Raw genomic sequence first — 26,352 nt, forward strand, 5'->3', positions numbered from 1 at the left:
TAGTGCTAGTCTACTACTTAGTATCTAAGGGATGGATGGGATCTTGTGTTGCTGCCTACCTAGGTTGTATTTTCTATCTCGTTGTTGTTCGCCTCTCCGATACACACAATTGTTGCGGTGGTGGATAGTGGAGAACGCCACCACTAAGAGAGAGAGAAAGAGAGAAAGAACACTAGGTAAAGAAAGAATTCAATGTATCGAATAATCAACCAACATAACGAACCCACGGAGTGGGTAAGGGGAAGATAGACTAGATAACATGCAGAATGAATAGATAGATTAGATAGATAATACACTTTCTACACCGTACGTCGTACAACCCTCACAGCAATCGAGGTATCGAATTCGTACCTGACTGACAGGTCAGACTCGCCGGCTAATACGCCCCCAAACCAGTAAGTAATACTAATATCCACCCCTCACATCCTTGGGTTCATCCACTTTTGTCACATTCTAATAATTGATGAGATTACTCTTGGTTATGTGATAGGTAGTGTTACTTTTATCTGGGGCATACTTAGTTCTCTACTAAAATATGAAGGCAGCCTACCAACTTTACGTTCTGTTACTTCTATAGTTGGCTACTATTCTGCTGGGGAAAGACATTGAGATGAGTAAACTAATTGACTGACTGACTGACTACCTCTTGGTGTGATCTCGCAGTACATCACGGATCACCGCCGGAGTTTGTTTCTCAGGCGGCTGACGGCCACGAGTTTCTCACTTGGTTACTAGCTAGATTAGACTAGACTAACTACTAGTATAGCTATGGCTAGACTTACACTTTTACGAGCACTAGTCTTTGGCTTTTTCTTCCCCCGCTTCCACCCCCGCAGTTGGTAAGGTAAGCAAGCCCGGCGAGATCCTCGCGCCATGTGGGATACGACTGGAACCAAACAGAAAGTAAGAAAGTAACTGATTGATTTAGTGCATGAATTGGTCGTGTCTCTCTATTCGTGCCCGCTTAATCTAAACTGCAGACTGGCTCTTGTGGCTTAAAAACATGTAAACACTCCGCGTGTCGAAAGAAGTAGGAAACGAAAATAAACACCACTGCTGAGGGTATATCGGATCTTTCATATGCATGTACTGCCAATTCTCAACCACCCCCTGGGCCATGCATGGTATCAAAGATGGTCCAAGTAAATGCAAAAAAAGAAAAAGAAAAAGAACATCATCTAACCAAAAGAGCATAAAAAGATGACAATGGGGTATCTCAGCCTCCGTAAACCTCTATACAAATGACCACGGGCCTTTCGGTCTGTTCAGGCATTTTTCGTTATCATCCGTTCCCAATGATTCCTGTCCCGTCTCGTGCCCCCAATCCACAAGTTCCCCCACGCTCCTATATGCCCTTGAACCATTTCATCCTGCTCGACTCCATCCATTTTCATCATTTTCAATCATAAACTCCATTGCATCTGGAGTCATCGCATACGCTGCTCGTTATCACCATCTTCAACGTCACAGAAGTGAAAGCAAGACTGAGAAAGACCCATGTCTCTGCATAGGCGGCGTGCGACGTCTGAAAAGCTGCACAATATCATCCAATGTATCATGCCATGGCGCATTTTATCTTCTTTGACGTCGTGCTCAACTGTCAATCATCCATGGATGCTCCAAAACTTCACTGATCGTCAGTCGGTTGTCCACATCTCGGTCAAGCATCCTCCGGATAAGGTCGATGCAATCCTCCGAGAAGGGTAAGAACGGGACTCGAAGAGGGTGATCCAAGATTTCGTCAACATTGTAAAAGGGATTCTCTTTGTAGACGATGGTGTAGAGTAAGATACCAAGGGCCCAAATGTCTTGCTCCTTGCCTCGGTAGGATTTGCCCTGAAGTACCTCGGGTGCCGCGTAATCTTCAACAAGTCAGCTTCTAGAGATTTCAGTGGGAGAAATGAGAATATTTACCAATCGTGCCCACGAACACATCAAAGGGTCCATTCTTGATATAGGCGGCACTCCCAAAATCAATCAGCTTAATCCGACCTTCCCCGTCCAAAATGACGTTCTCGTCTTTGATGTCGCGATGCACGACCAAAGCCTTCGTATGGAGATGATGAATTGCGTCCACAACCTGCTTGAAGATGTTCTGGCATTCCGCCTCATCCATATTCGCTTTCAGCTCAATGTAATCGAAGAGGTCCATTCCAGGTAGCCCGTGTGGGGTCATCTCGATGTAATAATTGATATCGTCCTCGAAAAATCCTTCCATTTCCACGATGTTGGGATGCTTCAGACCGTCGCGTCGGAGATAGTTCAGAACGTGGATTTCTAATGGTACCGTTCCTAGACGACGATCGCGGGTCCATGTATCGACAAGAATCCGTTTCTTCGTAACATACTTCAGAACCACTTTCTTGGTCGGAATCTTCTTCATGCGCGCAAGCTTCACTTCTCCGTAGGCTCCTTGACCCATCTCTTCGAGTATAATGTAATCGGCAATTGTTCGTTTTTGGGGCACCTCTTTGGTACCAGCCGGTCTTACTTCGGGCACTGGCTGGACTGGTTTGTCTGTTAGCGGTTGCGAGGCTGCTTCACTCAACTGCTGGCTTAAGCTAGAGGTCGGTATGTGTGTCTCTACCGATGTCCGCTCCGAGCCAATGGCATAAGGAGTAGAAGCCGTTGTGGAAGCCAGATTCGATGCAGAAATAGAAGACGGGCTTTCTGTCCGGGACGGCGGAGAAGGGAAGCCAGCCGCGGGAGCTGCCGAGTGAATATGTCTCGAATATGTCACCCAAAGTGCGTATACAAGCTCTGTGACAGCTTCAAACTCCGAGTCGCTGTGGTCTCCTGAATTGGGATCCTCTCGTGCCTTGGGGAACATTGTACCGCTCTTCGCCACGCGCATCTGGACATCTACAGCAATCGAGGAGCCATCGCGATGCACGGCAGCAAGGCCAGATGGTTCTAGGAAGACAGAGGCCACATTGGATTTGCCATCGCGGAGAATAGAGAGGGTGCGCGCTCTCCGGAAGCTGGGTTCAGAGATCACCAGACCGTCAACCAGCGGTACACTCTCCTCCTCGGTGAGCACGTTCAGCAAGCCGTCGAAGCCAGGTATCAAATCATTAACGTGTAAGCCTTCAGGTCGCTCATGTCCAAACAGCGCGGACGAGAAGACGGAATTGGAGCTGACAATTTTCAAAGTCGAAGAGGACAGCACCATCATACCTGCGACATGAGGAAAGCTCGATATTCGAAGGGATCTTGAGCTGTCGCCCTTGGTGATGGTGGACGGTATGCAGATTCCAGCTGATGTGCGAGAAGCGAAGTACTTCTTCTCGGTGATTTTGTTGAGGCCTTGATCGATAGGAGATTCAAGGCAGTCTGGTGGAAGATTAGGAAGCAACTCCGTGATCCGTTCCCCAGTTTTCGCCGCACCCTGACCCCAGACTTTGTCAATATCACCGGTGGCGTCAGCAATGTTCCAGGATTCATCGCAGCGAACGAACGCGACATTCTCCTGGATCTCCTCCATCACCCAAATCAAACCACCACGCTTTTCCATCACCCAGATGCTGGCAGAGCCTCTCTTGCCATCGCGCTTTTCAATGGGTACCACATCTCCGCACAGCAGTACACCTCGGGACTTGGTTGCCGGGTGATTCAGCTGCCTTGCGCTCGAGCCGTATCCGTCATCAGTCTGGGCCCTCCTCGGAGCCCTTGCTCGAGAAGGAGGCTTGCTGAGCAGCTGCGCTGTTACACCATTGCCCATTTCCATCGATTTCGGATTCACAGGCTTGACACGAGTCTTATCCGGCGAAGGTTGGGCCCTTACGGCAGCATCAGTGGTGGGGTCCCGCAGTTTCGACTCAACCCACTGTCTGCGGTCTTTCTGTACGACTTCGAGGATACTTAGCTTGCGGAGTTCCGCTTGTGTGACACCAAAGATGAGACACGAGATGTCATTCGCCGCCAAGATGGTCCATGGTTCATGCGACTCGGTCCTGAACACGGCTTGTGATGCGGGTGTCCACTTGCTGCTGTGGGTGTGTAGGACAGGAACCGGGAAACCATATCCTAGGCTTGAGGTACTGGTAGGAGATAAGGGGTCCGTGGCGGTGAAGGGTGCTAGAGTTTCCATCAGCTTGCCCTGGGCAGTAATAGAGCCAGCCTCGGTATAAGTACGTTTCTTTATGCTTACGCGCCTGGGGTACGGCCTCGAGTCTGTCCTCAGCGGGGACGCTAGATCTTCTGATGCCTGGCCCGAGGAACGCAGGGCATCGGGCGGTCCCTGCTCCTGGACCATGTCCCTAAAGTGGTTCGCGGAAAGCTGGGGTTCTGCAAATGCCCTTTCAAAGATATTGCCACTGTCCACATCAGCAGGTCCGGTCATAGGTCCGCGCGATAACCCAGCGTAGTTGTAGCGGTCATCCCTGCCCGAAACACTGGTTTTCGACAAGTAGTCCACCACGCTCTGGGTATCAGCATCTCCACCGAATCGAGCCTGAGCGCCAGCAAGCCCCGCACTGTTGCTGGTGGTCCAGCCGAAGCGATCGCGCATGAAGTCTATTGACCTTTTCAGTATGTTATGCCGATTATTCAGTAGTTCCTCGGATTGTTGGGCAAAGGAAAACGAATGTAGCGATTCGCACGGGAAGCGGTGGAGATCTTCTAATGTGCCGAATTCTTCGGTCGATGGGAGGCGTGAGGGGTGGGCTCTGGTCGAAGAAGCGGAGCGTGGTGAAGGTGAATGGCTACGTGAGGTCATCGGTGCGAGCGATGAGGCAGACATGTTCGGAAGGGTAAAGACGCGTGATGGCTGTTGACGTATGCGATCTAGACCAGATGGGCCAAGTCCATGTTCAGGATCCAGCAGAGAAGACCTGCAGAAGAGCGATAGAAAATTCCTTTTAGTTCCTGTCTGCGTGGTTTGCGCAAATGCATATACGATCCTACTGCAAGGAGAACCCCACCCATCGGCCACGTACCTGGAAAGATGATCATAGCCCGAGGAGAGTGTGTCTGCAGAGTATTTCATCGAGTCCTCAGTGTGCCCAGAGAGGCGTCTCATAAAAGGGTCCGACTCGGGCGACGCGGAAAGGGGTCCCACGGGGGACGACAATGGGCTTGGTTCACCTGTATGGCAGGAGGTCGTTAGCTTCTGTTCTGCCAGCATCCCTTTGCTCCCTCGCTAATTGTGATATCATCCGCTTCTCCTGCGCCCCTCCCGAATACACCCTTCAGCAATGTGGAATGAAGTGGCTGACTTGTTCCGAGATGCATATCCAAGTATGTGGGTAAACGGTCTGGATAAGTCGATTTGGATTCCCATAGGTTGGACAACCACTTCGGCGAAAGTTCGACACGGTCTTCGTTTCGCTCTCGCAGCTTTGCCTTCCCAGACCGAAGCGCCTTGGTCGCCATTTGCATAAACCCATCGAGTTCGTCCTGCTCGAAGCCAACAACTCTTCCCTGCTGGATTGGTGCGCTAGGAGAAGCAGCGGAAAGGGTGCTGATCAAAGAGAACGATCACAGAAATGGGAGACTAACCATCGGGATTATAGGAAGTAGAACCCATATTTTCCCAAGTAAATGAGAGCGTAGGGGCCAGCACCGACCAGACCGATTGACAACAAGCGGTTCAAATCGGCGCAACTCGTAATGAGTTGAAAACAAAGAGGGCTAGGAAAGAATGACGGCGAGATTTATTGCTACATGGGATAACAGGACATTGACCATCCACGGCGGTTTGTTTGGCGAGACCTGCAAGTTTGCTTGTCTGTCTGCCTCCCTTGGTTATCTTATAAGGAAAACGATTTTGTTGCTCCGCTCCGGGGTCTATTTTTCTTTCCTTTCCCTTTAGTTATTTTTTTTTTTTTTTTTTTTTCTCTTTCTTCACTTGCAGATCGGTGCGTTGGGATAAAATCACGAGTTACTGCGAGAGGGAGAAAGATTAACCAGGACCCTCCTGCTTGTCGGGATCTCAATGCACTGAATGAGACAAACGAGACTTGCAGTGAGTCGGTCAGTCCGTGGTCGACAGTGAAGGTGGAGGAGGGAGGTTAAAAAAGGCTGTCAGCGGACTGCGGGCGGGAAGATCGAGTGGGCAGCTGTTTCGTGAGGTCACAGGTACCATACAGTTGCGAAGGAGGCGTAGCACGCGGGGGGAGAGGAACAAGGTAGCTGGAGAAAGCCTAAATAGTAAGGGAGTTTCTTGTTGGTGGGAATTAGTCACAGGGAGGCCCAATGGCCTGCAGATGAAGCAGATGTTGCAGTGGCGGGTGGTAGAAGGGTAAGGAGGTAAGGTCGGCGCCGGGCCTTCGAACCGACAAAAAAGTGGCCAAAGACTGGCCAAGGAAGAGGGGGAAGTTGTAATGGCCTCTCCAGTACTGGGAGAGACCCGTGAGAGGAGGATCCGATCCTCTAGAGAAAGGAATGCGGTTGTAGGGGAAGGAAAGGGAAAAAATTTGGTAGAAGCGAGTAAGTTGGGGTGGGTAAATAGTGGAGACCGTAGTAGGGAAAGATGGAGGAAGATGTTAACTTGACGATGTTTCTTTCGCGGAGGGAGGAGGGGGGGAAGGAAATGAATGACGTTCTGGTTATCCCGCGGACGTAAGACTAGAAGAAGAACCAGCGGAAATGAGGTTTTAGATGATCCTTTCTCTTGCTCCCTTTTAGTAGTTTTGTCTAATGGACTGTCTAGTAAGTACCTAGGTTGGGTATTTGGGTCTTATTTGGCAGCTCCACGCACGAGGAGGGGAGCTGTCAGGGAAGAACAAAAGAAGTAATGATGGTAGTCAAACGGGACTATGCAAAGTCTGTCGAGAAGTTCAAGCTAGCGTTGAAAGTCAGCCAGCTTGCCAACCCGTCAATAATCTTTCTTTTTCTTTCTTTTAAATATGTAGTTCAAGGGTCAAAACAAAAATATCGGTGGTCCGACACGGTCGGGGAAGTCGAAGGGAAAGGGGAGGAGAGAGTAAAGCATGCAAGAAGGGCCTTCTTCCCCCCTCCCTCCTCAATACCCATCCTGGATCCATGCGAGCCATTGACAACAACCACAAACTATGGAGTCACTAATGCAGTCCATCAATCCCTTTCCAAAAAAAAATCGCCCCCATCGGAGATACTACTTGAGTTCCTAATTTCCTTGAGTCTAATACCTTCCGTCAACAAGATTACCTAGACTACTACTAACTACTACTACGGCTTCCAAGCCATTTCTTCCAATGGAACCACCCAACCCATATGGTGGTGATGTAATTCCCGACGGGCTACGGACGAAACCGATCAGTTAGTATACTTTCATATGGTTCGATCCATTCTGCTAACTTCGAAAACATGCTTCTGGACTACTTCGACGTATTGTTATTCTTCCGATCATTTCCTGTTCGAACGAATTTCCCCTCCCCCTCCTAGCCTAACTACTGTACTGCTCGTTACCTCCCCCGACAAAAAGTGGATGATTCAACTTTTTGCTCGCCATCTTGGCGGCCCAAAGTAACTCGATCAGCCAGCCCCCGTTGCGGTTGTAGATCGCCGCAAGCACCGAATGATGCATTTGACTTGATTGGGGCAAATCGCACAGGGAACTACCGACCTTCGACTTCCATTAGTGATTAGACAGAAGGCCCCGACGATCAATTGTACACGTCCGCACTAAGCTCACCGGCGGGTTCCAGACCAATTGGCGTTCGCCGTGGCTGCATAGTAAAGACACTGTTTGGAACCTTAGAACGTCTGCCAGTCACGCTGGCATGTGGAGGCCGCGTTGCTTCCATGGGAGATCCATGCGATCAAAGGGCCCCAGTACCGAAAATTTTCGTCGACAACTTACGCAAGTCAGGTTCCTGCTTAGGCACACGAATTCCTTGTTGCCTACAATAGTCGGGCTAGCTCCAGGTTCCCGTCCGGTCTGCTATTCCCACCTTATCCTCATTTCCTTCGTACAGTCATAATAGTCTCTTGCAGTGGTAAAATCCCTACCCGAGTTTCTAGAAAAAAATGAAAAAAGTTTGAGACGGACGCTATGATCGACCGGACCGGATAATACATTTGCGGCCTGTCAAGCCACTATGCAAAAGAAATAAGCAAAATCTGTAGTCCGATGCCGTCGCCTCAACAACGACGATGGGTATAACGGATCAACAAGAATGCCGGAGGCTGACTTCGAAGAAATATATGTTGAGTCGCACAGAAAGCGCATCCGAACTATTCACGAGCTTTGGGTCCCCGAAGACTCCGCAGCGCCAATCCGTCAGCCTCAGCGTCAGGCCTTCCATGCTCCTCGTCACCGTTGCCAAATAGAGTACTCGGTTTGGCTCGCATTTCTCCATGTCGGGTCTGTTCGGGCGGCACGGATGCCGGGCTAACGAAACTCGAAAACTGTCGCCCGCCCCCGAGCATCCACGAAAACTCTGAATCTGCCAGTGATGGACGTACGGCATGTCGAAGTGGCATGGATGAAGGAATCTGGCCATTGCTCGAAGCTCTACGAGTTTTCGTTTCGCATTCAACGGACGACCGTGATGACTTCGCAGACACACTAGGTTTGCGCGCCGCTGACGAGGCGTCACTTGCTTTGTCGAGCACAGTCTCAGCTTGCTCACTCGCGGGTTTAGAGGTGTCAGACAGCGATTCCTGGTCTCCCTCACCACTTTCGTTGGGACCCTGCTCCACGGTACCGGGAGGGATGGAAGAGTCTTCAAGACAGCTCTGGACTGACTGAACTTGGGTGAGCGCCTTCTTCAAGGCGTCTGCGGTCTTCTTATCGATGCCTTCTGCTCTCATCAAGTGGCTCCGGATGTCATTCAAGGCATTGCCGAGATTTTTGGCAAGTTTCCTGTTTCGTTCCTCCAGTTGTTCAACCTTCGTCTTCCATTGGACTGCAATGTCGGTGCCATGGTCCCACGGCATGCCTATAGTCGAGCTGGACGGTTCATGCCGTGCAGTTCGGGGGTAGTGCTCTGACTGAATAGATTGCATGTTTCTCTTAGCTTCACTCACCGCTCCCCGGACAGCCTTGGCTACACCCCACGCCTCTGTTCGACGCTGTATGCCCTCAGAAACGTCTTGGAAGAGCGTCTCCAGACTCTTGGGGCTGTTCCTTGCAGGTGACCTGGACGGGGAGCTGCTTTCGCTTAGATCTCTTGAGACGCTCCGCAGACGAAACTTCTTGCTGTTCATATGCTTTGGATTTGGTTGCGCAAGTCCTCTGGTGGGATCCGGCGGTCTTCCAGAATACTTGGAAATGATGAATACTCCTCGATCAGGAGTGGGGTTTTGCTCCAGGTATATCGCATCATGCACGAAGCTTAGAGGTTCGTGTGGTTGAGGGGAAGGATATCGAAGCAAAAGACCCAAAGCACTCGAGGAATCGGCGCGCAACACTAGATCAACTCAGCAACTTATAGCAAACAGTCTGCATAGCAAATGTAACTCACGTTGCCATCGAATTCGTAGCAGCATGGCGACACACACAAAGTCTATGAGTTCGGGTCGTAACCCTTCTGCAAAAAGGCGATCCCAAATGAGAAGAACATCTTGGAAAGCGAACTCTCGACCAAACAGTAGACGCATCCAACGCCTTTTGAAGATTTAGCATTGCAATCCGAGAGTTGCGTAGCGAGTTGTACTTACGTGAGGAATATCTGCGGTAAGATTTCAAGGGCTTGCAGATGATCCGCCAGCTCCAAATCCGCGGTTACCAACAAATCATTATGTATGCGGTGGCATTGATGAACGATCGGTATCACATCCGCCTGGCCATTATCTGACCGGTGTCTATTATGCTCATAATACACGCGAACATTCTGCATAACCGAGCAAAATAATGTAAAAGAATCGTGCTCCACATAATCGGCATGGAGAAGAGTATGCATCAGGTCATCATCAGCTTCTTTGGAGCTAGACTCTTGCAGTGACTTTGGCTCGATGGCGTCTCTATCAATGACCCAAAGGAGCGGAGCCAGAATCTCATGCATGCCTTGACGATAGCCCAAGTCGGGATTCAATTTTGAGTAGATGAACAAGATGTCGATCATTTTAGACTTGGTGGAGGGCTCGCGAAAGAAGAAGTTTTCCTGTAAACATCGGTCGACGTCCTGGGCGATATCCGCCCTCGACTGCTCGTCATCACGTAACGTTTGCCATGGTGACTTTACAAAGACCTCTCATCAGCTGATCAAGTCTTCCGCCAAAGACAGCGTAGCCAGAGATAACATACCGCTTCATCATCCGCCAGCGGATCAACTGTCGACTGCAAGTCGTCTGGGTGTTCGATGTATTTCAGGAAATGGGCTTTCAGGGCGACATAAACACTTCGCGAATCGGCGATCTTCTGCGGCCATTGCGCTCGGTCGAGATCATCGAAAAGCAGAAACGCCTACGCTCAGGTAAGCACGATGGCCAGATCATAATAGCCACAAGCGCATGCCTTCCAGCAAATAGACCTCAATCCATCCTCGCACAATTTATCTCCTTGTTCCGACCGAAGGGCAGTCCGAATATCGGCGGGGTGGTTGTTGTCGCGAAAGAAGGTATTCCATCGTTGCCTGGCCGATACGTTAGCTGCATCTGTGCTGCAGATGGGGGACTGATGCATGGATATACCTTGTCTCCTCAATGCCCCTCATTTCACCAAATGGCTGCTTGCCGGAATGAGTTGCCTGCCTCGTGTTTGGCTAGCGCTTGGAGGAGTGAGGGGACAGAAACACGGTGCCGCCCGCAATTTAAGTACTAGCGGCGATCGTGTGGAGGAGCTGCTAGTGGACCGCCTTGGAACTTTCCTGGCTCAGCAGCCACACTTCCGGTCACGCTTTCTCTATCTGTCCGCCGGGGAGTTGTCTATTAGTTTGGGGTTGGAGGCGCTCATCGCTTTGGATATAGAGCCTGAAGGAAGTTCAAGGCGTTGCTTTCATTTGCTCCTCGACCTTTGCGACACACTTATTATTAGACGTGCTCTCGTTCTTCAAGCCGCAAATCACCTATTACTACTACTATTGTGCATCCGCCTTATTTCCCGTCAATATAATTATATACTAAGTCTCTCACTACTATCATAATACACAACATTGTCATGTCTGCAGATCTCTTTGCGGAGTTCGGTATGGGGGCTGCTCCCCCTCCATCCCAGAGAGGTTCAAGCCAGCAGTCCGCCGGGTTCCAGTCGACCTCTTTAATCCCTGACTTGGATGCATTTGAAGAATCTTTCACCGGTCCTTCATCCATCTCGAACAAAAATGCAACGAAATCGCCTCAATTCGACGACAGCTGGGACGACTCAGCTTTCGCGGCGCCTAGTACGTCTGGGCTGACCCAATACGGACCCGGAAATGATGTCTTATTTGATGCCACCCTTGAAAGTGTTCCAGATGATGAAAGCGATGACTGGGGCGAATTCGAGAGTGCGGACGTGCCTGCTACTAAACCACCAGTAAATGCCGGGTTACAGTCTCACAAGGTCATGAAGGAACCTAAGCTCAAGCCTGTTGCAAAACAGCCGGTGCCTTCCGACTTATTAGATTCATTATCATTAAGTGATGATATACCACCGTCCTCTAAGCGGAAGCCCGCTGCGAATCGGATGGTACCTGAAGCACGCAAAAAAGAATTGCCAAGTCTCAAACCGGCTTTTTCTACCCAGGAAGACCCTTTCGAGGATTGGGGCGACTTTGTTGACGGTCCGCCTACAGTTCCCAGTCAAACAGGCACCTCAGGTGCTACAGCCTCAGTAGCCCGGGCGCCTCGCAAGAAAGTGCAGCCCCCGAATTCTACGGTTGGTCCATCAAAAACAACAAGCTCTTTCCCAACGTCTAGTCATCCTACAACAGCCGATCAAGTTCGTCCGACCAATATACCTCCGCCATCTGTTTTGCTTGAGCTATTTCCTCGGTTACTGGATGAACTTCGGCAAGATGCCACCAAAGCAAGAAAGGAAATGCAACAAAAGGAACAACTTGAGAACACTGCAACTCTGATCATCTACACTCTAAAAACTGCCGCGCGGGTTGTTGCCGGCCGAAGCCTACGGTGGAAGCGGGACTCCATACTGAGTCAGAGTATGAGGATTGGCCCTGCTCGTTCAGGGAAGTCGGGAGGTATGAAGCTCAACACAGTGAACAAGAACGAAGATATCAAAGAAAAGCAACAAGCTGTTGATGTACTTTCCATGTGGCGCGACCGGACCGCAATTTTCAACTCCGTTGTTCAAGCCACCAAACGACAACCAGTTCAGGTCATACAGGAGAATACTCGGGTAACCACACTTCCTGCTAGTCAGGGGGCTTTGAAGGCACCCCACGCTTGTGCTCTATGTGGCCTAAAACGAGATGAAAGGCTGCCCAAAGTTGACGAACAAGTCGAGGATAGTTTCGGGGAATGGTGGACGGAGCACTGGGGTCATACCGACTGCAGGCATTTCTGGGAGAGAAACAGGGGTCTACTCGGACAAAGGTAGACAGGACTTCGTACGCGCAATCAGCCGCACAAACGTCAGCTGACATGACGGACCACTTACGGAGTACACCTCCGGCGTTGAGCCAAACGCAGTCCTTAGCCAAGGCTAATAGTAGCTACACGGATGGACTCCTTCAAAAGTACGGAAGCTGCTGCTACCATTGGAGGGACCGGTGTCGTTGTGCTGGAAATGACTGGGTCATTTGCCAGATGTTGGACTTCTGTTGTAAATACTGGGACAAGGGATCTTCTGAACATAAGTATTCTAGCCATAGGACACTAAGTAGATAGAATCAAATGTATCGTGATGAAACATTTCCCGGAACAACCTTGACACGGGGATGCACAATTAGTTTTGACATCAGAAGACAGCTATCAAGCAGGTAGCAGAAGGTTTCAAACGCATGAACGATCAATATGACCTCTTTACCATAAATCCATGATAGATATCGATGGATTTCTCCAGACACAGAAAACATGAGGTACCACAAATGTGGGCGTCGGAGAATATATAACGGGAAAGAGGGGCAAAGCTGACGCGTTGAACTATCTGGAATCGAGACTAATAGACAAGCCTCATCAGCGTGCTATTTGCAGTATATTGACTGACAGAGGGTTAATATTGCTATACTGCATTGTGGGAGTGACTAGAATTCTGTTCTGTTAAGTGGTAGTATACCTCACATTTGATGTGAATGCACCGTGCAAACAGGTAGAGTTTCAGCCCTGTTTTGAACTCGTCAACTGTACTAAAACTATAGCCAGACTAGGGTTGCCAAGAATTCCGACTATCACATCAGGTGCATCTAGGTGAATCTAGCGTGGATTCCAAGTGTCACTAAACAGGTCATATTCTCTCACTGCGTACGGCAGAGACGGTATACTACGGTCAGTCAGTAGGCTGCCATTATCGGCTCAACCAGGCGGGTCGGTGATATCCGCGATAAGGAATGGGTATGGAGATAAAGTAGTCTGACGAAATCACCAGGACTATGCTTAGCCACGGCAACAACAGCAGGGGATGAAGATGAAAAGAAACGAGAGACCGAAGAGACTTTGGAACTAGCCAAGCTTACTCTAGCGGGTGGAGAGTATGATCCTAAAGGGAAATGTAGCGGGCGTCATGGGGCCTGGCTCCCTTTAATCCTGGTCCGATGCGGGGGTTCCCAGCTCCGGGAGCAGCTGCCCGATTACCACCTCCAACTCACCTCCTTCCATCTCACTGCTCAGCCATTTCCTGTGCCACACCATTCCTTTCCCCCCCAATCAGCTCACTCCTACCTATATTCTTACTCTGAATAGTCTAACCTTTTCCTTCGGTTTCTATCCCACTCTGTCGACCCTTCCCGCATCATTATCACCACCTGGCAGTGGCTGACCTGCCGTCTCCTCATTTGTCCTAGTCCCATCTCCGCTTATTCCCGACAAAGACGAGCCGCAGCTGCTTGTCACCCACCCCCTCGAATACCTCCCATTCCCCTTGAGCTCCAGTGCAGTTCACCGGAAGGCTATATTATATTGGGGTTCGAAATCCCAGCACTAACTTCTACCTGTCAAGGCAACCACCATTATCCGTCACAGGGTCCCCATCTTTTTGGAGAACTACCGTACGAGCAACTTCAGCCCCTCTTGCAAAGAAAGCGAAGCAACAGCAGGACTTTGAACACGCCTTGCATCCTTTCTGCTCTCTCTACTCCTATAAAGCGTCGGGCTCTCGTGATCTGGACACCTCCATCCCCTGGTGTATTCGAAGTTCACGTTTCAGGGCGTCTCCTGTTCAGGTGGCTTTGGGAAGACAAGCACGATTAGGACACAATGGGTCTGGCATACAACATCTATCTTACTTCAAACAAAATATTCGGGTGTAAGCAATGCAAAACTCATCTCGCTGACTACGACGATATCATAAGCCGGGTGAGTTGTGATTCTGCTATGACATCTTCCCAACACTTACTAACCACGTATCTTCACCATTATCCAGAATTTCCGCGGCCAGCATGGCAAAGCATACCTCTTCGGCAATGTCGTCAACATCACCTCGTCTGAAGCGGTGGAGCGTAGCATGACCACCGGAAGGCATATTGTCCGTGATATTCACTGCAGGCAGTGCAAGGAGACGGTGGGCTGGAAGTATGACAAAGCATACGAGGCCAGTGAGAAGTATAAAGAGGGGAAATTTATACTGGAAGAAGAATTGCTGTGCGTGGTGTGCTAGGTACCTTGATGTGTGCCGGGGTGTCCATCTTCTTTCCAGGGATATTGATGACGTAGCATGCTGGTTTCACATGCAAGACACCTGGGCGAAGGTCTACAGACTAGACCTGCAAAGGGCTGATACTTATAGTGAGCGTTTTCTTTGTTATATTTGTCGTGGCGCAATGTGTATGGCGTTGGATGGAGTACCGCTTCCTTGATGCGCAAGGAGTTCACCGCAGAACTGGAGCAATCGGTGGACCTGATTTCAATGCATAGCAGAAGCCCAGCTTTCCAGAACACCCCTTGAATGAATCTTTGCTCATGCTGATCCTTCTTGCCGATAGCTTTATAAATGGTACTTACTGCGACCTGAACCGCTAATGCCCATGTCCCCAACTCTGGTCGCGAAGTGGGGACTTTCTCGGCGAGAAATCCGAGCATCGCTTGGAGCACACCGTACAAGAACAGTGCCTATTACTGATCTTACAGACGAATCAAATGGATGTTAGACTGAAAAATTTGCATGGCAAACTATGCAGAGGTTGAATGACGGACATAGGAACCGGAAAATTGGTCCAACTGTAGACTAGATTCGATATGTAACCATGTTATCTCCTCAACATCCCCCCGGATTCCTACTACAAGGACCTCCCTAAATCTATGTAATAAGACATCCCACTAGGCACTAATGATCCAAAGTCCCTCACCTCAAGTCAAGTAAGGACCCAGGTGGAATCCAAACATTGCTACTATCACTATATCATGAGTACTTAAATCCGCGGGGACCCCGGCCGTCAAACAACTAGATACTATCTATGTACTCAGTACCTGTCTCACACCCCACTAATCATCTTCTTTTTCTCTACTTTATACTACTAATCACCTACTTACTACATGAATATAATGCATCACGATTCCATCCTATATATACTATTCCTCTACTCCAACAGTTACCCCTCCCAATGACCCTCTCTCTCTTGACCATGCCAACAGCCAATTCGCCGCGCATCCGCGGTCGCTCACAACTCCGAGGGCGAGGGGATGGACCCACCAACGCCTCCCCTCCGACCTTTCATTTTCCTCTCTCTCATGGGACAAGGAAAACGAAACTGAGGGGCGGGAAAATAAGTGTAATAATCATCTGGCGGGGTGTGTGTGTCCGTTTATCGGATGCGTGAATTCTGAGAATTTTCTTTCTATTTCTTTTCTTTTTTTCTTTCTTTTCCTCTTAAATTAAGAGTCAGCTTTGGAATAATATACATACGACTCAATTCTTCTTCATTTTCATAAAAAATTGGATTCCTCAGCTCTCGGAGAGAAGGTAATCAATTATGTCTGCGGAAAACACTATGCGCGCGGTGGTCTTCCGCGGCCCTTTTAAGGTCGCTGTTGAGGAGCGCCCCGTGCCTCGGATTCAGGATGCGGGGGATATTGTGGTTAAGGTGACTTATACGGCGCTTTGTGGGAGGTTTGTTTCTTTTATTTTATTCTCTTCTTGGAGGGGAGAGGCTGATTGATTGGTACTTTGTAGTGACCTTCATGTGTACCGTGGCATAGAGCCCTCGGGGACAGGCTATGTGATGGGCCATGAAGTTACTGGTGTGGTGGTTGAGACGGGCGATGCTGTGCAGTCTGTCCAGAAGGGGGATAAGGTCGTGAGTGCTTTTACGACGTCCTGGTAGGTGATTTACATCTGTATTTGTCTTTTTTCCCCTCTGCAGGAGGGATTTGGTTTGATGATCGCTGCAGGCGTTTATACTAATGCATGCATGTTGCCTCTTATAGCGGGAAGTGCTACTACTGCAAACAAGGATACTCGTCCCGTTGCGAACAGAACATGCTTCTGGGTTGCGACCATCTGGATGGTGCTCAGGCCGAATATGTGAGTCTATCTTATCTCAACGTACACCATGATGCCCGGAGCATGTATCTAACGGTGATGGAACCTGCGCTCAGATTAGAATCCCCAATGCGGATGGATCGGTGGTCAAAGCCCCTGAGGGCGTCGACGAGAAGTACCTCGTCCTCATGGCGGATATCTTCCCGACTGGCTACTTCGCCGCGCGAAATGCATTCAAGACTTCTACTAAGGAGCAAATCGCAGAGCAGACGGTTGTCCTCATCGGCTGCGGGCCAGTCGGACTCTGTGCGTTGATCAATGCGCTGGAGTACAAGCCTAAGCATTTACTGGCGGTTGACTCCGTTCCTGCGCGTCTGGAACTTGCCAGGGAGCTGGGAGCTGAGCCTTGGAACTTCCAGACTGACCGGGAAGGCCTCGACAAGCGCGTCCTGGAGTTGACGGAGGGACGTGGTGCTGATGCTGTCATTGAGGTGGTGGGATTGAGTCCGGCGCTGAAGACTGGTTATGATCTGCTGCGGCCGTTCGGCACCATTAGCAGTGTTGGTGTGCACAATGGAGAGGTGAGTGATGTTTCGAGTCCTTTGTGAGGTCTGCATATTGATTGGGAATATTGCCAGATCCCGTGGAATGGATGTGAGGCCTATGGAAAGAACCTCACGGTCCAGATGGGCCGGTGCCCTGTGCGGTCCGTTTCGGAAGAGGCGTTGGAAGTTCTGAAGAAGAACCAGCATCGTCTTGGGTATGTCACTCTTTCTTGATAATGATCCTGTGCGAATTTTTGGTGTTTGCAAATGCTGACGAATGCCTGGTAATAGCTTCATGGCCGACAAGATCATGCCCCTGTCGCAGGCGGTTGAGGCGTATGAGATTTTCAACGCCATGAAGGTGCAAAAGGTGATTTTCGAGGCGGATAAATAGAATAGGACTGGCACCTCGCTAGGTTAATGAAGATAAGATGCGCTTGAACCCTTTCCATGACATGCAGTCTGGTCCAAAATGTCCATTGATTATTATGTGGTCGTAGTAATCAAAAATACCAGGCGAGCGTCAGCCACAGCAGTACAACACCAGCATCCCAACTAACGCGACGAGAAGACTAATTGGGGAATTTTCCTGGAGTAGAGGTAAAATAGATAGATCACACACAGCGTGAATGATGACTCTGGATTCGCGCGAGCCAGCAGCGTGGCAGACATGAAAAGACAGCAGGCATAGCCCTTGTTGATTGATTCCCGCACGAGTGAACCGAAAAACGAAACTAAGCCCGAAGGACTGACTGACTGAGTGACTGCTTTCTTTCGCTCCTCTTCCACTCTTCCTCTTCTCTTCTTCTTCTTCCTCCTCTTTTCCTTCTTCCACCTTTTCCTTCTTTGCTCGCTTCCCACCACTTCCTCTCCGCTTCCCATCTCTCCCTCCTCCCTCCCTCCTCATTTCCCTCTGCTTCTTTCTCCCTCTTCTTCCTCTCCATTCTTCCATCCTCCTTTCCTCCTCTTCTTCCTCCCTCCACCTCATCCTCCTCTTTCTCCTTCCCTTCTTCCTTCCGACGTCCCTTCGTCTCCCCTCTCCATCTCCCAAATCCCTCCACCTTTTCCCCCGCCCGCCGAAAACCCCTCTGAATCCCATCCTCTTCGCCCCCTCTCCGGCCACCCAATCGACTTCCTGCTTCCCGTCCTGGATTTCGCAGATTAATCTTCACCTCTTCGGATTTTCATCGTCTTTCTGCTTCACTTTACGACTTTAGGTAAGAGCTTCATGTTCTCCGCTCCAATCCTGCGCGCCACCTCATTTGCCTCTTTCCTTGTGTTATCCCTTTACCGTGACATCTCGCGAAAATCATCACCCCCCCTCCCGTGTGCCAACACTAATTCGTGGGAAAAGTTCCGTCAACGAAAAACCTTACCTTATCTATCCCCAGATTTCTTCTCATCGCCCAAACCTCACCATTCCTCTTTTTACCGACATAATGGACCCTACCGAGTTGCACGATACCACCATGGTCGACGAGACCTCCCCGAACAACGTCGACATGATTGACGATGTCGACATTGAGACGACGCCCAAGACCGAGGAAGAGTACGCTCAGTCTATGCTGACTCTTCGCGCCATCGTTTCGTCCAAGGAAGCCGGCATCATCATCGGCAAGTCTGGCAAGAATGTTGCTGACCTGCGTGACGAAACCGGAGTCAAGGCTGGTGTGAGCAAGGTTGTTCCTGGTGTTCATGACCGCGTCTTGACCGTCACTGGTCCTCTGAACGGCACTGCCAGAGCCTATGCTTTGGTTGCCAAGGGTTTGCTCGAGGGCGCCCCTCAGATGGGCATGGGTGGCATTGTGTCCAACAATGGAACTCACCGTAAGTCATCCAAGTTTTCTTTCTGAACAAACGCTTGCTAGTTACATCAAACTGACTCTTGTGTAGCCGTTCGGCTCTTGATCTCTCACAACCAGATGGGTACCATCATCGGTCGCCAAGGTCTCAAGATCAAGCACATTCAGGATGCATCGGGCGTGCGCATGGTCGCGCAGAAGGAAATGCTCCCCCAGTCGACCGAGCGTATCGTCGAAGTGCAGGGCACCCCCGAGGGTATCGAAAAGGCCGTCTGGGAAATCGGAAAGTGCCTGATTGACGACTGGCAGCGCGGTACCGGTACTATCCTGTACAACCCCGCCGTCCGTGCGTCTGTTGGAACTACCCCTAGCACCAGCACCATGAACCAGAGCGTCGGCAATGGCTACAACAGCCGTCCTTACAACCGCACCGGTAACGGTGCCGACTTCAGCGACCAGTCCGGTGGCTACGGCAGGCGATCCAACCCCGACACCAGCAACCGTGGTTACCCGCTTGTCACCGAAGATGGCGAGGAAATCCAAACACAGAACATCAGCATCCCCGCTGACATGGTTGGCTGCATCATTGGCAGAGGTGGTAGCAAGATCACCGAGATCCGCAGGAGCTCTGGAGCCCGGATCTCCATCGCCAAGGCTCCCCATGACGAGACGGGCGAACGTATGTTCACCATCATGGGTAGCGCTCAGGCGAACGAGAAGGCTCTTTACCTTCTGTACGAGAACCTCGAGGCTGAGAAGACCCGCCGCAGCCAGCTTCAGGAGTAAACGACCAGCACAGCTTCGCCCTCTCTTCACCCGCTCGACCCTCGATGAACATTTTCTCCGAAAAAACTCTAGTCGCGCGATAACCACTGCCCCCTCTTGTGCTACTCCTTTTTGATTCTTGATGCTGTCGTTTTCTCATACTATCATATTCTCTGTTACTCTATAATTCCTCTCGTATGTGGAGCTTCTTGGGCTTTGCAAGAAGCCAGAGCCTGCTGAGGCGGACCATGCATGCCTGTTAGATACCAGTACTATCTCCTTGAATGAACCGCACTCGGAACCAACGACATCATGTCTTCCCACTGATGTTCCTGACTTCTCCCTTCTTGCCCGCCCGTTTCGTTCCGTATCCTACCTAGTCTTGCCTTTCCATCACCGTTGATTGAAAAGTTGCTCTCTTCCTTATTATCCGAAACCTCAAACCTACAATGAAACTGGGATCCGCCCCCCCCACACAACTCGCAATCTTTTCCACATTGTCCCCTACTCGCACTGCCTTTGTTCCGTTCCACTGATCCTCTCTTCTTTTCTTGTCGAGCAACTATCCTCACTTACCTGCCACATGAATCATCTAAACCCAGGGGGGGCTACCCAGCTGTGTTTCCCCATCATTATATGCAAGGGTCCCTTTCAAATTTCATCTCCGGGCTTCTCAGGCATGTACCATCAGGGACCAGGACTATCGATATTACAAAATGAAATGAAAACCTAGTCTGATGGAACATGACCGTTCTTTTTTCCTGTATGCTACTGAGCAGTAGACGTAGATTTATCACTCGTATCTGTGGTATATCAACAACAACAACTACCCACCCTCCTAATAACTAAAAGATAACGTCATCCCACAGAATAAGCAAGATCAGTCACCTGACCAGCACACGCCCCCCGACGATCATCTGATCCCAATTACGTTGCAGCAGAAACTTGAAGAATGTTGAGACCACATGATCATCTGACCTTGACCTCAAACTTGAACCGAACCAAAAATGACCGAGCCCGTCCCGTCGATCATCACCTGACTGCGCTGGCTGGTTGAACTAACTAACTAACTAGTAACTTACAGTACTATGTACGTAGTAAGTTAGTTTTTTAGTACCTAACTAAACCTACCTAGGTAGTAACTAACTAGTTAATAGTTCGATCGATCGATCTACAGGAAATTGTCCGGATGGGGGGGTTTGTGTGTGCCATATTTAGATGCGAGGATGAGTTAGTTGTCTGGTATGTATGTATACGGGGTTTGGGTATTTATTTATTCAGTTTCCACTAAGTGGTAGTATTAGTGGTGGTAATTAGGATGAATTGGTTTCAGTAGGAATGCATATGTTTTCAGTGATGGTGGCAATCGGAGGGATTACTATTTAAATACTAATGATCAACGCATTTTACATATTCGCTTGATAGTCTACATGTATCATCTACATCGTACTTGTGATAAGCTACGCAGGATTGGGAAGCAATAGATGCCAAAATGAGGTCGTATTCATCATGTATTGACAGGAACAGAAGGAAAGTGAAATAAGAAACAAGAAGAATCGTAGGAATAACATACACCCTCTATGAGATCAAAAACAAGGAAAAATGAACAGGTAGTAATGAGAGACAATGAAAGGATGTGTATGTATGTATGTATAGGAAAGAAGACAAGACAAATAATACCACCGAAGCACCAGGTCCAACAACACTCCGTTCATCATTCGGGAGAAATAGGAAAAGTATTAACGCGCGTCATCACCGCAAAGCCAAATATTTGTACATGAATAGATAAAATGGTAGGAAAGATGAACGAGTACCAATGACAGTGAGAAAAGAATAGGTGATGACAAGACAAACAGATCGTGAATCCCGTTACTTGTTGAGCTTGTGCTGTGTCGTAGTCATACCCTCTCTTGGGGTTGACTTTGACTGCAACCAAGAATTTGTATGGATATGTAGAAGGAAAAGAATAGAAACACAATGGTCCGTGAGGGTCGCTTGAACGGAATGATAAGCTCGTACAATGCATTGAGTTGAAGAATGCATGCATGTGTTTTGGTTTGTATTTGCAAGGGTCAGTCAGTCAATCAGGTCTTGAATCGGAAGTCCTCGTTAAAGATGCAGGCGGAAAGCGCTCCGTACACCTCGACATAATGTGTGCCTGGCAGGCCGCGGAATACAATGAAAACAAAGTAACGCCGGCTGAACTGAAAATCGAATACCAAGATTGAGTCGCTGCGTTATAAGGTAGGTGGAGGGCGTAAACGACGTGGAGTTTTTTTCTTGAAGATAAGGGACGCAAACATTCAGTCAACGGGCTGATCGAGACCATTGACGGCCTCATCAGAAACGGCCATCGGCCGCTGCCGAAGACCAAATCGTCGCGCTCCAAGGCTATTCGCGCGCAGGCGGTTCTGCGCAATCGGTGTGTAGCTAGCAGCCAGCTTTTGCGATGGGGCGATGATTCTTGTCTGCGAAGGCTCCTGGCGAGGGGTAGTGGACAAGGCGTCCTCGGTTGGCATCTCACCACCGAGAGCGGCAGAGCCAATACCAGGAGACAGTCCATATCGGCGTGAACCCGCCTGAATGTTAGAGCGGGACGTTGCGGGGACATAGCCAGGCGTTAATATGCTCCGACGGAGCGGGATCGCTGACTGCGAAAGTGTCGGGGTACGAGGTTGAGGGAGCTGCGACGGTTGGGATGGGGTGGAATATCTGACATTTCGCTCAGGACTGGAGTCAGCTATCGATTGCGATGCCGTATATCCATGCGAAATCCGTTGCCGGGGCGAGACACGATATGTTGCTGCTGGGTTGGTGATGTCTGTCATGCTTCTTTGAATTGATCGAGGTTGTGGACTCTGATCCGGCGCATTATCGTCGTCGGTGTGCACCCTCTTGGTCCGCAACGACGTTGAAAGTCGGCTCAATCGTCTCACAGGCGCCGAAGATCCAGGCGACTGTGTCAGTTTGGCATCTGGACCCTGATCGGTGCCCTTGTTGTTGTTGTTTTGGTTGTCTGAAGTCGCGTTGTTCGCCATGCTAGCCCGACGTGCCTCTAAACGGCTAGTGACTCTGCTGTTGCTCTGCCGTCTGGATAGGCTTTCTGGCTCCTGGATTGTGCTTCGGCGAAATGGAGGGGTAGGTGTAATCGTATCGTCGTCATCGTGGCCATTGATTTGTTGTTCATCCGCTTTTACCTCCAGGGCCGTGGACGGCTGCCGGCGAAGCTGATCATCAGATAGTGCGAGACACAGCTCAGTCAAGCTGCGACATACACTGTCAGCCTTGCGCCTAGCTTGTCTGTCTGATGGAAGGTAGCCATTGACAATAGAAACACCGCCCGATGGGGCCTTGTTGGATGACAGTAGGGTAGACAGCGCAAGCGCATCAGTAACAGTGACTTCCAGGGCTGCGTAGACTTCGTTACCCAACACCTCCTTGGACTTGGTCAAGGCCGATTGTAAGAGAGGATGGACCGGACTCGGAGCCGCATTCTGGTCGAGATCGCCTGTTGCTATACTGGATTTGCGGCCGCGCTTCGGTGAGGATGACACCGTAGTAACCGTCGTGGTCGCAGTGCGTGGTCGGTCTCCGGATGCAGATGATATCGCCTCCTGGGATGAGGGCGGAAGCTTGCCCGTTAATTCTAGCTTCTTGATCCGCGATTTTAGATCCTCTAACTCGTCCCAGACAGTAGAAGGTGCGTTAGTCGACAAGGTTGACTCCGTCCCATCCTGACGGGACCGGTCGGGCTCGAATCGGGCGCGTTCCGTGGCCTCGGAGCTGGACGGTTGCCGACTGCTTCGGATAGTTGAAAGAGCGGAATGTCGATATGCTCGCGACTCGTGTAATGAACCCCGTCTTTCGAGGTGCGATTCGGGGCTGTATGGGGAGGGTTCTGGACTGGTGCGACCCAATCGGCTTCGAGGGAGGCCAATGGTAGATCTTGAGCCAGAAGCATACGCCAAAGAGGAGGAACGACTATGTTCATCCAGCGGATGGGCGGACGCCGAGTAAGAGTATGATGGTACAGAGGTGTGGGGGGTGGATGGAGGATCATTTTGGGAATGCAAGGGGTTGTCGTAGGTATTCAAGCGAAGTTGTTCCGGAGAAGGGGTCTGTTCGGCAACCCGAGAGGTTGGAGAACGCAGCGCACTACCGGACATTCTGAATCGCGACTGTAAGTTGGTTACAATGGCCTGGTCAGTCTACAAGATACCAATTTATTGACAGGAATCACAGGTCTGGAGTTACTTACGCGCCGGAGTTCTGAGCGCCCCAGCGACTCACGACGGTCGGAGTCTGATCTTGCGATATTCAAAAATACATCCTCATTTTTGGAGCGAAAATCGTCCGCGACTGGGGTTCTGTTACCGTCTCCCTGACGATCCAGGCCGTTCATGGCGCGATTGCGCTCGTCAGCAAGCAATCTCCCTTGGGAGTATGTCACGGTGGATGATGGCATGATGCTCTTCACGTCCGAAATCGACTGCTCAGCGTAAAGGGACGACTTTCGACGCTTCGTTGCATTGGGACTCAACACACGGACGGTCGAGTTGGCGTCAAGGGGCAGCGCGGCGTCGCTATCCTTTTCTAGGGCCCGTCGCGGCGACGGTGGTTGCGAATTCAGCAGCGCCTGATCGCGAAGGTGGGACAGATGGAAGTTGGGGACGGAGCGCCGGGGGCTGTCATACAAGAAAGTGCGCTGGGGAGTAGGGGACGGGTCGGGACCCGGGGGCGTGTCGTCGCCGTTCAGCACAGAAGCGGCCGCGCTGAGGTGCGACGTCAGGGCTCGCTTGCGCAGGGGATACTGATATTCGAAGCTGAAACGGCTCTGCGGGAGGCGAGGGACGGGCGGAACGGAAGAGGAGGAGGAGGAGGGGAGATGCGACGCAATGGGGGTGGAAGCCGACGGCGAAGGAGAAGCGATGGAAGCACTGGGTGTTGTTGTTGTCGGTGCTGAAGGAGAGTCGCTGGCGCCGGCGGATGGGCTTGTTAGCGCGGCTGCTTTGCCCGCGTCACGGGGATCGTCCGCTCGTAACATCATGGTGGCCACGGCGGAACTACGGAGGCTCGGGGCGAGCCCTCGAGCTCGAGTCTGGCTCCGTTGGGATTCCGGTGGAGTTCTGGGGCTTGCGTCCGGACGAGAGGCTCGCTGAGGGGACGAAGAACCGGTCAGATTTGGGTTTGACTCTGACGTCGCTCCAGCACTGAAAGTAATGGTTCGGGCCCGATTCACGATCGAACGGCGACAGAGTGAAGCCGACGGGTCCTCGAGCGATACATGGATGGGCGGGTGCACCGCGGATTCGGTTTTTCGCCGGCGTCGGGAGTTGAAACGATGGTCTGCTGGGGATGACGAGAAAGAGGAGGAAGAGGAGGAGTAGGAGGAGTAAGAGGGGAGGGGAGGATGAGGAGGAGAGGCTGCATTGCCAGCTCCTGCTGCGTCTGGGGACATCTGCAACTGCACCACCCGGTCAGGCATCCACACGCATTGTTCGATCAATCACTTGGATGGTCGTTTCCTCCAGTCATGAACCCGGGATCCTGAGGCGATCCGAGGCAACTGACACTGGGGAAAATTAATCTCAAACGTATAGGCGAAAAAAGTAAAAAAAGACAAACAAGATTACGGAGTAACAAGAAAAGGGAAAAAAAAAAGAAAGAGGAAATAATATGATCTGTTAACTGAAGTGGACCTACGGCGTGGACATCATATATTATTATTATACTAGTTACGATGCGCAAATTAAAAATATCTACCATGCGATCTCTCTCTCTTTCTCTTCTCCTATCTACGTACTACTAATTATAACTGACTCGCCTCGAGCCTCCCAAGGGCGAAGGAAAAAGAGGGGAAATGCCTGGGACGCCAGGGAAAAAAGTGGACAGGAGGTCAATTCAATACTAAAACCCGAACATAAAACGGCGGACGGAACGGTTGCTGGCGGGTGGCTGGGCTATTCTGTAACTGCTAACCTGCTTGAGCTGGGTATGGACGGGATCGCAGGAGGTCAGTGGGGAGAAGGAGCAAAAGAGAGAGAGAGAGGGAGGGAGGGAGAAGGAGGAGAGGGTGCCGGAGACAGACGGAGGAGGCGTCAGACCGGAGAATAACATCTATCGACAACGGATCTGTGATATCACCTCCCCAAGTCTTTCAGATCGGATTGAGGCTGGTCTTTCCCTGCATTCTGAAACCCTTCCGATATCAAATCTCTAAATCGGGTTCAGACTGGGCATATTCAGACTCGTCCCTCCCCCTCCCTTCAACGGTCCAGTTTCAACCCTACGCTCTTCGCTTAGCAACGATCCTCATGGTCCGTGTGGAAGGGTTATACTCCAAATTTTCTTGTGTTGTTTCCCCTTCAGTGAAAATTTCAACCAGCAAGACATCATACATTGTAGGGAGTGAACCATGGTTCACTCCCTACGTCCCGTGGTTGGATCACTGTCAAGCTCGCTATCTTCATGTTTTGATCGGTAAAGATGTCTTAGTATGGTCGACGCACGCTGGAATTCGCACACACAAATCCAAGTAAATGCGCACGAATTCAGAAATAGAAAATGATAGAGAATGGTTATTTCTACCCATCTATCTGAAGGGCCGTCTTCAGCCTCGGCTCGCGAGCCGTTATAGGAATGCTCTGTGTCAATTGAACCATCAGGCGAATTCTACCCACTACACCAAAGATCATACTGTACACCGTTCATGACAACAGCTGTAAACAGAAGTTCCATTCAGAGACAGACTCTTGTCATCTCCTCCCGGCTCTAGCTTAACAGTGAAAGTTGTAATATCAAT

General features: G+C 50.4%; 8 protein-coding genes across 8 annotated transcripts; 4 read left to right on the plus strand and 4 right to left on the minus strand.

Annotated features, from left to right (window-relative positions):
* Positions 1 to 1,593: 1,593 nt before the first annotated feature.
* BO85DRAFT_383061 (serine/threonine-protein kinase) lies at positions 1,594 to 5,527 on the minus strand (the record flags this gene model as incomplete). The annotated part of the gene is made up of 5 exons (XM_025656498.1): positions 1,594 to 1,862; positions 1,915 to 4,832; positions 4,938 to 5,085; positions 5,217 to 5,437; positions 5,496 to 5,527. The coding sequence occupies 5 exons, from the start codon at positions 5,525 to 5,527 to the stop codon at positions 1,594 to 1,596; spliced, it is 3,588 nt and encodes a 1,195-aa protein (XP_025510716.1).
* Positions 5,528 to 8,030: 2,503 nt separating this feature from the next.
* Positions 8,031 to 10,580, minus strand: BO85DRAFT_505667 (GTPase-activating protein GYP6; the record flags this gene model as incomplete). Its single annotated transcript, XM_025664341.1, has 6 exons — positions 8,031 to 9,335; positions 9,390 to 9,532; positions 9,586 to 10,103; positions 10,172 to 10,330; positions 10,382 to 10,499; positions 10,558 to 10,580. The coding sequence occupies 6 exons, from the start codon at positions 10,578 to 10,580 to the stop codon at positions 8,158 to 8,160; spliced, it is 2,139 nt and encodes a 712-aa protein (XP_025510717.1). The 3' UTR covers positions 8,031 to 8,157.
* A 221-nt stretch (positions 10,581 to 10,801) lies between these two features.
* BO85DRAFT_173654 (uncharacterized protein) lies at positions 10,802 to 12,549 on the plus strand. Its single transcript, XM_025654300.1, has one exon. It carries the CDS (start codon positions 11,024 to 11,026, stop codon positions 12,401 to 12,403), a length of 1,380 nt encoding a protein of 459 aa, XP_025510718.1. The 5' UTR covers positions 10,802 to 11,023; the 3' UTR covers positions 12,404 to 12,549.
* A 1,668-nt stretch (positions 12,550 to 14,217) lies between these two features.
* On the plus strand, positions 14,218 to 14,617 carry BO85DRAFT_382981 (putative Yippee zinc-binding protein Moh1; the record flags this gene model as incomplete). The annotated part of the gene is made up of 2 exons (XM_025656491.1): positions 14,218 to 14,316; positions 14,384 to 14,617. The coding sequence occupies 2 exons, from the start codon at positions 14,218 to 14,220 to the stop codon at positions 14,615 to 14,617; spliced, it is 333 nt and encodes a 110-aa protein (XP_025510719.1).
* A 1,312-nt stretch (positions 14,618 to 15,929) lies between these two features.
* Positions 15,930 to 17,377, plus strand: BO85DRAFT_463557 (alcohol dehydrogenase family protein; the record flags this gene model as incomplete). The annotated part of the gene is made up of 6 exons (XM_025661934.1): positions 15,930 to 16,066; positions 16,130 to 16,276; positions 16,384 to 16,501; positions 16,555 to 17,019; positions 17,077 to 17,198; positions 17,275 to 17,377. The coding sequence occupies 6 exons, from the start codon at positions 15,930 to 15,932 to the stop codon at positions 17,375 to 17,377; spliced, it is 1,092 nt and encodes a 363-aa protein (XP_025510720.1).
* Positions 17,378 to 17,442: 65 nt separating this feature from the next.
* On the minus strand, positions 17,443 to 18,309 carry BO85DRAFT_173667 (uncharacterized protein). Its single transcript, XM_025654301.1, has one exon. It carries the CDS (start codon positions 18,080 to 18,082, stop codon positions 17,507 to 17,509), a length of 576 nt encoding a protein of 191 aa, XP_025510721.1. The 5' UTR covers positions 18,083 to 18,309; the 3' UTR covers positions 17,443 to 17,506.
* A 113-nt stretch (positions 18,310 to 18,422) lies between these two features.
* On the plus strand, positions 18,423 to 19,571 carry BO85DRAFT_442857 (KH domain-containing protein; the record flags this gene model as incomplete). Its single annotated transcript, XM_025658855.1, has 2 exons — positions 18,423 to 18,810; positions 18,877 to 19,571. 2 exons carry the CDS (start codon positions 18,423 to 18,425, stop codon positions 19,569 to 19,571), a joined length of 1,083 nt encoding a protein of 360 aa, XP_025510722.1.
* A 2,282-nt stretch (positions 19,572 to 21,853) lies between these two features.
* BO85DRAFT_383207 (putative LPXTG-motif cell wall anchor domain protein) lies at positions 21,854 to 24,594 on the minus strand (the record flags this gene model as incomplete). Its single annotated transcript, XM_025656507.1, has 2 exons — positions 21,854 to 23,728; positions 23,809 to 24,594. 2 exons carry the CDS (start codon positions 24,592 to 24,594, stop codon positions 21,854 to 21,856), a joined length of 2,661 nt encoding a protein of 886 aa, XP_025510723.1.
* Between the last annotated feature and the right edge of the window lie 1,758 nt (positions 24,595 to 26,352).

The sequence above is a fragment of the Aspergillus piperis genome (genome assembly GCF_003184755.1).
Source record: "Aspergillus piperis CBS 112811 unplaced genomic scaffold BO85scaffold_28, whole genome shotgun sequence".
Lineage (NCBI taxonomy): Eukaryota > Fungi > Ascomycota > Eurotiomycetes > Eurotiales > Aspergillaceae > Aspergillus > Aspergillus piperis.

Coding starts and splice junctions, on each gene's coding strand:
- BO85DRAFT_173667 (XM_025654301.1), bottom strand. CDS start 18,082: ATGGGATTCAGAGGGGTTTTCGGCGGGCGGGGGAAAAGGTGGAGGGAT.
- BO85DRAFT_173654 (XM_025654300.1), top strand. CDS start 11,024: ATGTCTGCAGATCTCTTTGCGGAGTTCGGTATGGGGGCTGCTCCCCCT.